General features: G+C 39.0%; 1 protein-coding gene across 1 annotated transcript in view; it reads left to right on the plus strand.

The window, feature by feature from the left end:
• The window catches only part of GLDC (glycine decarboxylase), a 38,712-nt gene that overhangs the window by 22,148 nt on the left and 4,147 nt on the right, over positions 1 to 12,417 (plus strand). The window contains exons 11-21 of the mRNA XM_059492180.1: positions 27 to 107; positions 660 to 757; positions 1,251 to 1,335; positions 1,430 to 1,471; positions 3,379 to 3,521; positions 4,355 to 4,430; positions 7,677 to 7,802; positions 8,765 to 8,914; positions 9,365 to 9,477; positions 10,160 to 10,301; positions 11,602 to 11,713. Of these exons, the coding sequence (XP_059348163.1) occupies positions 27 to 107; positions 660 to 757; positions 1,251 to 1,335; positions 1,430 to 1,471; positions 3,379 to 3,521; positions 4,355 to 4,430; positions 7,677 to 7,802; positions 8,765 to 8,914; positions 9,365 to 9,477; positions 10,160 to 10,301; positions 11,602 to 11,713 (1,168 nt within the window). The remainder of the gene's footprint in view (positions 1 to 26; positions 108 to 659; positions 758 to 1,250; positions 1,336 to 1,429; positions 1,472 to 3,378; positions 3,522 to 4,354; positions 4,431 to 7,676; positions 7,803 to 8,764; positions 8,915 to 9,364; positions 9,478 to 10,159; positions 10,302 to 11,601; positions 11,714 to 12,417) is intronic.

The following is a 12,417-nucleotide window of genomic DNA, read 5'->3' on the forward strand; positions in this document are numbered from 1 at the left end:
GTAATTACTGGTGCTTTTATCCATAGCTTGGAGTATCACTTGATGAAACTGTAAATGAGAAAGATCTAGATGACATATTATGGATTTTTGGTTGCGAGTCTTCTTCTGTAAGTACATAATAGGTAATGTGGATTAAATTATCTGAATGTTTCCAGAGTTTAATGAAAACCAAAACTGGTCTTGTATAGTGGGTTTCTATATGATGACCATTTGTTAAATATTAAGAATTTCAGATCCTCTCTTAAATAAAGAGGTAGTGTTAAATAGAGGATTTATATGCCATTTTCTGGTTGCGGCATTCAGTTCCTTCGGTCAGCTTGGACACCTTGCATTAAGGGTATTACTTCTTATGTGATGTAAGAAGTTAAGTTAAGTGTGGTCAGGTATTTCTTTCCCCACTGGAATTTTTGTCGCATGTCATTAGCATTTAGCAGCAACACCTACAAGATAAGGACTACTGAGACATTAAAGCTACCCAGTTTTAATATATCGCTGTTGTCATGCTAGGTATATAGAGATACATATGATATCAAAGGTGGGGGTTTTACCTTAAAAGCTGACTAAATCCTGAGGCAAACTGTTTTATAAGCTAGTTCTAATGGAAGTTGACTACAAAAAAAATCCACTAAAATAATTGACTCTGTTTCTTTTTGTTGAAGGAGCTAATTGCTGAAGGTATGGGTGAGGAAACCAAAGGCATCTTTAGCACCCCATTTAAGAGAACTTCCAAATTCTTGACACACCAGGTTTTCAACAGGTTTGTGAACGTCTGATTGCTACTTTTGGGGAATCTGAATGTATGTTTGCTGTTTTTAGGGAATCTGAAATACCTCCTTTCTAAACCAGCAGTGGAGTCAGTTGAGGACAGTTTGGTACCTAGATTCATACAGCAACTCATTACTCTAAAATAAGATATTAGTAGTGTTTTTAGCTATCCTCTCATTTTAAATGAGCAGAGCAATGCTCATGACCACTGAGGGAATGTGTCTTTCCATTAATCTGCTGCATTGTACAACCTACCATTTGAGGACATGGTATCCTTGTATTCCATATTTACTGATAGTGTTACTGAGATAAATAATAAGCATTTTTAATCTGTGTCACTATTAGTAAGCTTAAAGTGCCAGTTTGAAAAGAACTACTTGGTATATATTAATAACTATCCTCAGTCTTACTTCTTTTTTGTGCTCTTTTCCTTTTCCTGGTACAGCTGATCTGCTTGCCTTAACATTGTGTTTTGTGTTCTCCAGCTATCACTCTGAGACAAATATTGTGCGGTACATGAAAAGATTAGAAAACAAAGATATTTCCCTTGTTCACAGCATGATTCCCTTGGTAGGTATTTACCAAAAAGAAAAGACAAAAAATTATGTACTTACCTATGTGTTTATGTATTTCAATAAATACTGATGTGTGTTTGTATTTTTAGGGGTCCTGCACAATGAAACTCAATAGTTCAGCTGAACTCACAGTAAGTTGCAATAATACTGTCTCACTTGATATCCACATGAGTAGACTATCTGGCCAGTGTCATTCCAGTGAAGTAAAGCCTGTTTTTGGTCTGATACCTCACCTGAGGAGGCAGTTTCAGGGGCAGCTGAAGTCTCCCTCTCCCTTTTCCACTAAGAAAACATTCTGCACAAGTAGGACTGCAACAACAGAAGGAGAGTATGTGGTTTTGAAGACTCGATTTTGAAAAAAATTATGAAAACAGTTTTTGGAATTAGGTATCACAGTCCTGTTCCCTCAAGCAATGTTGCATTACCTAAATTCTTTCTGCTTTACAGATCTTAAAATCAAATCCTCAGAAATATGGAAAGAGTCAGATGGGACAGACAATTCATGCTTCTTTTTCAGTTTGCAATTTCTTAGAATAATTCCCGTTTCCACAGCTAAAGAGTCCCCAGATATCTTCATTTTTTTAGCTGATAGCACATGAAGTAGAGCTTTAGCCAGGCTATTTGATTACCAAATGACTTTTTGACTTGGAATGTGCTTGCTTTGCTGTCTTCCTGCTGTCTTCTCACTTTCAGTAGTTTCCTTTGTCCCCTTTCTCTCACTGCTTTCTCTCTTTCCCTTCACTGTTTTATGTCTTGTATATTTCCTCTAAGTAACACTAATACTATTCTCAGCAACTTCTCTTTGTTTACCTTGTAGACACCACAGCTCTATGTAAGGGTAGGTGAAATTAAGAATTTTTAAGCATATTCCTAATGTTAGAAAATCTGAGAATTACAGTATCATTTATGTTAGAAAACACCCTTTAGATTAAGTCCAACTGTTGACCTGGCACTTCTAAGTCCATCACTAAACCTTGTTCCTGATCACCATATCTACATATCTCATAAACACTTTCAGGGGTGTTGACTTCAGCAGTTCTTTAGGGAGGCTGTTCAAATGCTTGTTAACCCCTTCTGTGAGTACATTTTTCTTTATATCCAGTCTTGTCTTACCAGTTACTACCTGGGAAGAAACCAACCCGCCCTGGCTACACTCTCAGGCAGTTGTAGGGCTGTAGGGTCCCAGGTGCATGTGCGCATGTACCCTTCTGTAGATGTTTGCTCTCTATGCAAATTAATTATCATGCATAGTCAATGTTCTTCTAGGCCTTTCTGGAAATGGGTCAGAGGGCTTTGGAGGTCTTTGGTGGTCTTGATTCCCCCCACTGGATCAACCTTTGGTGAACAGTCCATGCTCTTTTCTCAACCTCATTGCTGCACTTGGGGTGTTCTGTGTTGTGCTGAGTATATCCAGAAGCCAGAACAAGGACTGTTGTCCCAGGAAACTGCTCTACCTCCAGCTCCATGTGGCCCCCTTCTCCACCTGCATCCTGTTCTTTCTTGCCCATTTACACAGTCTGCTCTTATCAACAATCCTTGTCTCGCTTCTCACCTATCTGTCCATCAGTGTTTGAGACATACACATTAGCCCCTTATCTTCTAGGCTTTTGCACCATCCCATGGCTTAAACATCAACATGGACATGGTGATCTGCTGAGAAGAGAAAAAAGAGCAAGAGAGAAAGGGGCTAATGTATTCTATAAGCTACTTCTAAGCTTTGGGGGTAATCTCTTTATAATACCCCAAAACTTTATGTGTAATCTGATTACAAAAATAAAAAGCTAAAAGGTTAACATTAAATCAGTTAACATTAGACCTTACTGAACCTCACATGACTAACCTTAGCCTCATCCAATCCAGCCTGTCCAGATCCCTCTGTAGAGCCTTCCAAGCCTCCAGCAGATCAACATACTTGGTGTTTGATACTTAATTGACCACAAGGCAACTTCATTCCTTCACAGAGTTTAACAGAACAGAGTTGTCTGTAGAGTATTTTGTTACAGCATTCTTTATATATTTGTTTGGTTTGTTTTTATAGCCTATTACATGGAGAGAATTTGCCAACATCCACCCTTTTGTTCCTCTGGATCAAGCTCAAGGGTATCAGCAGCTTTTCAAGGATTTAGAGAAGGACCTATGTGAGATTACAGGCTATGACAAAATCTCCTTCCAGCCAAACAGGTAGGAACATTTTTCCTGAGTGTTTGCACCTTGAGACATGATACCAAAACCTTAACTCCAAAGAGGATGTGCAAGCCAAACATGGAAGAATTTTCCAAAATCAAATTTTTCTTGAATGCTGGATTACTAAATTACTAAGTAGTCGTTTTTTTAAAAACTATGGTATCTTATTTTGTCTCATCTCTTCTGAAAGTTTAGCCATTTGGTCTTTTTATTTCTTTTAATATTTCCTCCCATGAACTGAAAATAAAGATTTGGGATAGGAATAAGATGTGTGACCTGCCAGGTGTTTAATTGTCGAAACTGGTAGGTAGTGCACTAGGTTTGACTGAAGAATGCCTGAGATCTCTGTGCTCACTAAAAGCAGCATTTAATGAGTACTGCTGCAGCCTGTTTGTGTTCTCTAGTAGTTTTGATACAAAATGAACAGCAAGAACTTACTCTACAATAAGCCTATAACTGAAAGACCTTTTATGTTTCATGATATACACTTTGCTACGCATTTCAATATTAGTTTGCCTCACTGTAATCAAGCACAGAGTCCCCTGCTAGCTGCAGAAATGTGGACCCTCTCAGCCACCAGAAGGATTTAACATTGTAGTATAAACTTATAAAATGGCATCGCCTGTCATCTACTTTTTTCATTTACATCTAGCTGTTAATTTAAGCATGGCCATTTGTAATTTTATCTTAGGAATGTGCCCTGTTTAATTTGCTGACACTTGCCTGAAGTCATGGGTAAGGGTTAGGGCAGGACAGTTTTGAAGTTCTGTCAGAGAGGTGGCACTTCCTGCTTTGTGTGCCATGTAACGGTGTTTGTGTTCTTCTTGCAGTGGAGCCCAAGGAGAGTACGCAGGCTTGGCTGCAATCAAAGCTTACTTAAATGCCAAAGGAGAACGTCATAGAACCGTGAGTGTCAATGCTCGTGTGGGGAAGAGGGTTCAGTGGGAAGTGGAGAGTTGATTCAGCAGCTGACAATCGTGTATTGTCACTTCTGATAGGCTTTCAGTACTCTATGCTTCCCACCAGGATCTTGGTAACATCTTAAAAGTTTTTACAGACCTGAGAATGACCCAGGGAAGGGTGATTGTGCTGAGTGTGACTTGGTTTGATTTAACCTTCTTCACATGAATTGTGGAGGAAGCACTGTTCATAACACAGGGATCTCTTGGCCAATGGTGAGCTGTGCTTTCACAGTGTCAAGGCTTTGTCTCTATGCCACTGCCCTGTCCTGACCCCATCCTTTCCCAGCAAGCAGGCTGGGTGTCAGCAAGGGGCTGGGAGAGACACAGCCAGCTGACCCTGGCTGACCCAAAGGCTGCTGGTGCCAGATAATGGCATGCTCAACAACAAAAGCTCAGGGGAAAGAGGGCAAAGCAGGAAAGGTCATGCTTATGGCATTTGGGAAGGCTGGAAGGAAGGCAGGAAGGAAGGCAGGAAGGAAGGCAGGAAGGAAGGCAGGCAGGAAGGCAGGAAGGCAGGAAGGCAGGAAGGCAGGAAGGCAGGAAGGCAGGAAGGCAGGAAGGAAGAAGGAAGGAAGGAAGGAAGGAAGGAAGGAAGGAAGGAAGGAAGGAAGGAAGGAAGGAAGGAAGGAAGGAAGGAAGGAAGGAAGGAAGGAAGGAAGGAAGGAAGGAAGGAAGGAAGGAAGGAAGGAAGGAAGGAAGGAAGGAAGGAAGGAAGGAAGGAAGGAAGGAAATTGAGGTATATTTACAATTTCATCTGACACCCTCTCACTCTTGAAAGATGATGAACAGTTGACATATCATGTGTTAATTCTGGGATTATTTATTATATTATTTTCCATCCTAATTTCCTAGCTGGATTCTAGTTATTTGTCCATCCTTCTCAAAAAAGCCATTTTATAACTTTGGTTATCTTTAAAGCTTTTGTGTTCCTTTTACTTTTTTTTGCTTATTCCCTTTATAGTTTTTGATGCAGTTGCTTTCTTTCCCACCAAAATGGTGAGCTTGTTTAGTAGCAGTAAGTTCAAAGCTAAAGGATCACAGTTGTGGGTTGTTAAGATGGTTTTCTTGTGTCATACTTTAGATCTGTCTGTCTCCAGTATACATGTACTGCTTGGAATGCTGCCCCACAATACTGTGGGTCCTTTTCTGAACTCTGCAATCCATTCTTTTAATGACCTGGGGGGTTTTGTATTAAAGGATATTTGGCATTTCACTGGGTGTCTCCATTAGAAACACAATTATGAGTAATTTTAAATGTTAGAGAACCAGCACAGATATTTATAATAACCTTCCCAATTAAGCCACTGGAAGTTAGTTTAGGAACGTTTTTTGGGACCACATAAAGAAATCTCTTTGGAAGTCTGGGATTACTGAGGTCTTCTTTTTTTACACACCCATACAGTTGGCTTTAAAGAGAAGGGAAAAAGTCCTTAGTGCAATAGAATACATATCCTTTGAACCTGATTTTATCCTTGGCTTTGGGACTCACTTATCTTCTCAGAATGGAAGCATCACTGTCCTGGCCTCCTGGGAGCTGTAGCCTCTGTGTGAGGAAACCATCTAAAACTGAATATAAGTGTTGTCTTCTTCTCTCTCTTTTTCTTTGTTGCATCCAGATCACATCAAACTTACTTTACAGTTACAAAGTCTGTTTTGTGAGTAGTTTTTACTCAGTGGGAAGTGGAATTAGGTTAAAATTTTATTCCTTGGAGAGTTGTCTTCTGATTGTCTGTGTGTCATCTGTCATTCCTCTTTTTCTGTGCAAGACCCTTAGGCTTCTCTGAGTGTCTGTGAGTACTTCTGTGGTCTGAAAACACCCGGAGGGGAACTGCACCGGAGAGCCTGGGGGCTGCTTGCACTTTACTCACACTTTACAGATTTCAAATGTTACAGGAAAACCATGGTACTCTCGGGAAAGAGTAAAAAGGAATAAGAAAATAAGGAAGCCTGCAAAACGCTGCAGTGCTTTTTTCTGCTAGGCTGGAGAAAGCAATTACGCCAGCAGCTCAAGGTTCCCTTGGTTGGGCACGCTTGGATTTGGTGCCCTCTGGTGGGAAAAAAGGATGGACACGGAACTGGCAGCTCACATCCCTGCTTTTCTGTGCCATCAATGGTGTCCGTAGGCCTTGGTGCCATCTGGAGGCACTTTCCATTTCAGCTATGCGGATAAATGGCTACTGATGCGGCACAGCTCTTCCTGGAGCTGGCGCTGGGACCCCTGTGTTTCTGGGCTTTGGAAGTACTCACATTTGTCTCAGCATCACTGTGGAGGATAGAGTTCCATGAACCATCATGCAGTTTCTGTAGAAGAAAATAATTTTTGGCTTTTTGGTTTTCTTTTTCGTTTTGTTTTGGGGTTTTTTGTTTGTTGTTGTTTTGTTCATTTGCTAGTTTTTTGTTGGTTGGTTAGTTGGGTGTTCTTAGGGTTTTTTTGTGTGTGTGGTTTTTGTTTGGTTGCTTGGTTCATTTGGTTTTGTGGGGTTTTTTTGTTTTTTTTGTTTGGTTGTTTTTGGGGGTTTTGTTTGGGGTTTTTGGAGAAATATTTATTGTCTTTAGGAAGGGAGGAGCTCCAAAAAACGCCTGGAGATATCCTGAAACGTGCACAATTTTCCTATGACTGACAAGAGCCTACCTTTATTTAATTAGAAGTGCTTCTCTTTTTTTTTTTCTTTTGAAGTTAACTGTACAAAGCATGCAAGTAGCTCTGAGTTTCTCATCTATAGCCAAAATATTTTGGTCTAAATTTTTGTTTTGAATAGAATACAGAAGAAAATACTTTGGAAGCCAGAAGAAGTTGCAGTGGAAATTTGGAATTAGGCAGTTTTTCCTTTCAAGTAATTGTACATATGGAGACTGATAACTGTAAAAAAAAAAATTGTGTTTTAAAAAAAGGTGGGATGAGGCAAAAAAAAATTTAAATATAAGTATCTGAAATAATATTCTGGAATTGCATCCCTAAATATGATTATGCAGCAAATGAAACTTTGGTAATAAGTGTTAAATGCTGATACCTGAATGGATTTTCCTTAAAAATTTAGTTGCATTGTTCTGCAAAAGAGGCAGTTTGCTGGTACCATCAGGATTTCTTTTCAAAACTTTGATAATGAATTGTAGCTGTGTGTGGATCATAAAACATTAAGATTTTTTAAACTAGTTATACTTTAGGCTCATTTTTTCTTTCCCTTCCAAGGTTTGCCTTATTCCTAAATCTGCTCATGGTACTAATCCAGCAAGTGCACAAATGGCAGGGATGAAGATTCAGCCCATTGAAGTGGATAAAAATGGGAGCATTGATATTTCTCATTTAAAAGCAATGGTGAGTATTTAATTATCTTTGATTTTCAAGGAACACTTCTTCTCTGAAGGTAATAGTGTTGGCAGCTGAATCACATTTTTCTACAAGAAAAAATAAAGCAATAATACTGAATACGTGCTTTGAAAGGATTAAATAATTTTTTTTTCCTCATTCAGACACTAACTATGTGACAATTGTAAGATTCCTTTTAATTTGAGGATCTTTAGTGCAGGATTTGCTCAAAGAGTCTTTGTACACAGTAGACTCTTTTATAGCAGATCCTTTTGGTCCACAGCTAGTACTGGAAATGAGCAAGCCATGTTCATGAATGTGAAGCATTTGAAACTGCATTTCAGCCTTCTTTCAGCAAAGTTCAAGTCCATCTCTGCTGGAGAAATTGTTGCTAGGCAACTACTTTTTTTCTCTTTTTAAAATATATTGACTGCAGGTGAATCTTGCAATGCAAGGGATTAGCAGGACACATTTCCACATTTGGACAAACTCTTATGGCAGTCATAGAATTCTACTGCTGAAAGTAGGGGGAATGGTCATTATTTCACATTAACTTGAAGGCCAAATTTTCATTGGGTTGTCTGAAGGTCCCAAAAGAGAGTGTTTTACACATGAATATCTATATGTATGTACACTAATATATGTGTATGTATATATTTGTGTATGTATATGTATGTATGTACATGTGTGTATATATGTGTGTGTGTGTGTATGCATGCAGCTTTCAATACCTGCCTTTTCAACCCTGATTTAAAATTCTGATTTATTCAGAAATCACTCTTTTTCACTAGGCGTGGCTGAAGAAGGGAGCCCAGTATCCTTTGCTGACTATAAGTAACTTTGACTATCTTCTGATAGGCCTGCTTCCCACCTGTAAAACACTCTGACTTTACTTGTATTTTTTTAAATAAAATCTTGAGAAGCCTTCGGAGCCTCAGTGACCTTTTCTTCTCTCCCCTCCCTGCCACCAGGTGGACAAGCACAAGGAGAACTTGGCAGCCATCATGATCACGTACCCTTCCACCAATGGTGTGTTTGAGGAGGAGATTGGAGACGTGTGTGACCTCATTCACAAACATGGAGGCCAAGTTTACTTAGATGGAGCAAATATGAATGCTCAGGTACAAAAACTGGGAAGATTTTTTACTAACGGGAATGCTTGGAATAAAAATAGCACAGCAGTACTCAGTTCAGACTGTAACCCAGCTTCCATGCAAGATGCCACAGTGTTTGGGGGAGGATGTGAGATTTCCGAGATCAGTAATTAAAATTAGATGGTGAAAGTAATTCTCTTTTACTTGATTTTCCCCTGAAATGCGTCGTAAGATTTATGAGTTGTTCACTGAAATTTGCTTAGTCTGCCTACCCTTTATCAAAGACATTCTTTACAGATGTAATTAAAAATTCCTAAAAAAAAATATTATTTGCATCAAGTTCTTGTTTATGATGCATCGTGATAAAGAAAAACATAAAAACATACACCATCTTTTTCAGCCTGTTGTCCTTGCATTCCGAAATAGGTCATAAATGGCATATGAAGAATGTTTTGAAACAGAGTATTCCCTTTACAGGTTGGTCTGTGTCGTCCTGGAGATTATGGCTCTGATGTCTCTCACTTAAATCTCCACAAAACCTTTTGCATTCCCCATGGAGGAGGAGGACCTGGAATGGGACCAATTGGAGTGTGGGTATCTCTATATTAGCCTTTCCTTAAAAAAAAACCCAAAACAATATATATACATATATTGCAAATTCCAAATAAATAAATATATATATATATATATATATATATATATATATATATATTTACACACCCTAGTGAATCTTGGATGGGTGTTCACTTCAGTACAGAGCCGTGGCTGGGAGAGGTGTGATGTTGGTTGCAAGCATCTGTCCTTCTCCAGCACAATCATGTGCTCAGTGATGGAATGTTCACCTATATCCCCAAACCCTGGCTTCCATGTTGCCTTCTGGTGTGCATGATAAACCTCACTCAGCAATGTGTTTCCTGAGTAAGAAATGGAGTTTGAGGGCTGATAATACTACATGTAGTCCAGAACACAGAACTGCTACACAAGCTGTGTGAATCTATCCTATGGAGCATTCTTGTTTCCTTAAAGGAAGATAATCTTACTTGTTTAAAAAGTAATTTTTATTTTGATAGCTCCATTAATATCTTGTGATAGGTTGAAAAACTGAGTGCCATCCTCCACTGGCACCAGCTGTGTTAATAACCTTTCTTTTGAAGAAGGCAGAGATCAGACTTCCTAGAGGACTGTGACTGAAAGCAAGGTGAAGAGAAACTACAGCTGAAACTGTCCAGATATACTAGTATTTTATCTCTAAAATCAATGTTTTTGTTTTAGGAAGAAACATTTGGCTCCCTACTTGCCTACCCACCCTGTGATCAAAATACAGACGGATAAGGATGCATGTCCTTTGGGTACTGTCAGTGCTGCACCTTGGGGTTCCAGTGCTATATTGCCAATTTCCTGGGTGTATATCAAGGTGTGTAGACTTTTATAAGGAGTATCAGCTGAGGTTCTCTTTCTCTTTCAAGTTCAGTGACCACTGGAACCACATGAACAGGTTTAAGAGCAGCTCATTTTGTTTGATATTATTTGTACAGACTGAAATGCAGTGAAATGAAGCGATGACAATCCAGTCACAGGTAATTTACATCCATCAAGCCTACTTGATTTATAGTAGGACAATGTTGCCACAAGAAAGGACATCAGGACAACGGTTGTATCTAACTCTTCTACCTTTTGTTTGTAATAGGTCTTGAGATAAGAGGACAACAGGCAGAAAATGACAGTCAGGCTTCCACTTTCTGACGCTGAAGTTTTCATGTTTAAATTACTGTTCTGCCAAGAGTATTTTCAATTGTATGATTCAGTATTGTTATACCTGACATCTACAGAACATTGAATTTTACAATATCCTGAATTCCAGAGGATTTGAAAACTGAACTTAGTTTTGGTTTTACATGTGAATCAACTTGATCACGATCTATGTAATTTGTTAATCCCTTGTAATTTAGTGATAAGCCAGTAAATATTTGGCTACATGTATGGCAATATTTAGCCAACAGAGACGATTGTAGATTCAAATTCTAATTGATAGAAGGGTGTGCTGGGACTCTTGAGCTACATTTAATGCTTACAGTGACAGAGTTGGAGAAGAATGAACCTAGGGGCAGTGTCATTCAGAGTTGCCAGTATGATACCTAACCATGGAAACTTCCTCTGCTGGGGAAACCAGCTCTCCTGGAATTCCAAATGAGCAAATGTACCATTTCCATTTACAGCTGTGGGTAAAAATTACTTGTGACTCTAAGCTGGTTCCCATTAGAGAATATTTAATCCATTCATTAGAAATTTTTAAGAGGAGCTCTTTCCTCACAGTGCAAAATGCCATCTAGTTACATTGTCCCACCTAAACTTCCCTGGACAGTCTGGCTGTGGGATGGAGACAGGCAGCCTGTGCCTTTTGACATTATTTGTGTTCTCACTTTTTTCTGTTGAGTTCAAAGCTTCTCAGTTGGAGCAAAGGTCTGGGTCATTCACTTGTGAACGTGAAGCTACATCTCTTAAACAGTAGACACTCTCATAAACTACATTCACCAAAGGCGGCCTCAATCAATATCCAGTGCTTCTCTGTGAGTGTTGTGTGGAAAAGTGTAACAGCAGAGTGACTGCCAGAACTGGCCAGGTGCATTGAGGTGCTGTGCTCTGTCATGCAGGAGCATACTTTGCTTGTTTTGGACCTATTTTAGATCTGTTTCTTCATGTTATTTTTCTTTCAGACAATGGGAGCAAAGGGTCTGAAGCATGCTTCTGAGATTGCTATACTAAATGCAAATTACATGGCAAAAAGGCTAGAGAAGCACTACAAAATCCTTTTCAGAGGAGCAAAAGGCAAGTATTGGACATTTTTTTTTCTTCTACCAGGCTTTTTTCTCTGCCTCATGTAGAAGTTGGCTTGCAACACAGTTGTTTGGTTGGGGTTTTTTTTGTTTGTTTGTTTGTTTGTTTTTTTAATGCTATGTGACTGCTGATTTCAAAATTCTCTTGTTCACAAGAAGAGAAATATCCAGCTGCACCTCACTGGATGTATTGCAACGAAACTGAGATAATTTGAAGTAGAAGAAAAGTAATATCTGTTTGTAATTAGAAAAAGATGATGCCAAAAGATAAAGTATTAGATCGTTCTCCTTGAAATTTAGTAACAGATTGATGAACATCAGAAAAAGGAAAAGCAATCAAGTTGAGACTTCCAAATCTCCATAACCAATGATGCAATAATTTAAGAACTGAAAGTAAATTTTGGACCTGTACTTCTCCTTGCACACTTCCTCTGAAAAAATCCCACCATGTTTCCCTCATTTCTGCTCCTTGTTCACTTTTGTGAGATGAAATAAAATTCCTTTGGCAATGCATGATATTTCATCTACATTCTGGTTGCCTGTTTTGGCTCTCCAGTCTTGTAACAGGACAGAAGTAATGAAGAAGAGATGAAAAAATTATTGTGGGAGTAGTGTAACAATCAGAGAACTTATTTGGCTTGTCTAAGCTGAACAGCATCGAAGAACATTTGAGTACAATATATGTGTTGTCTAAAA

The sequence above is a fragment of the Ammospiza nelsoni genome, chromosome Z (assembly GCF_027579445.1).
Source record: "Ammospiza nelsoni isolate bAmmNel1 chromosome Z, bAmmNel1.pri, whole genome shotgun sequence".
Classification (NCBI taxonomy): domain Eukaryota; kingdom Metazoa; phylum Chordata; class Aves; order Passeriformes; family Passerellidae; genus Ammospiza; species Ammospiza nelsoni.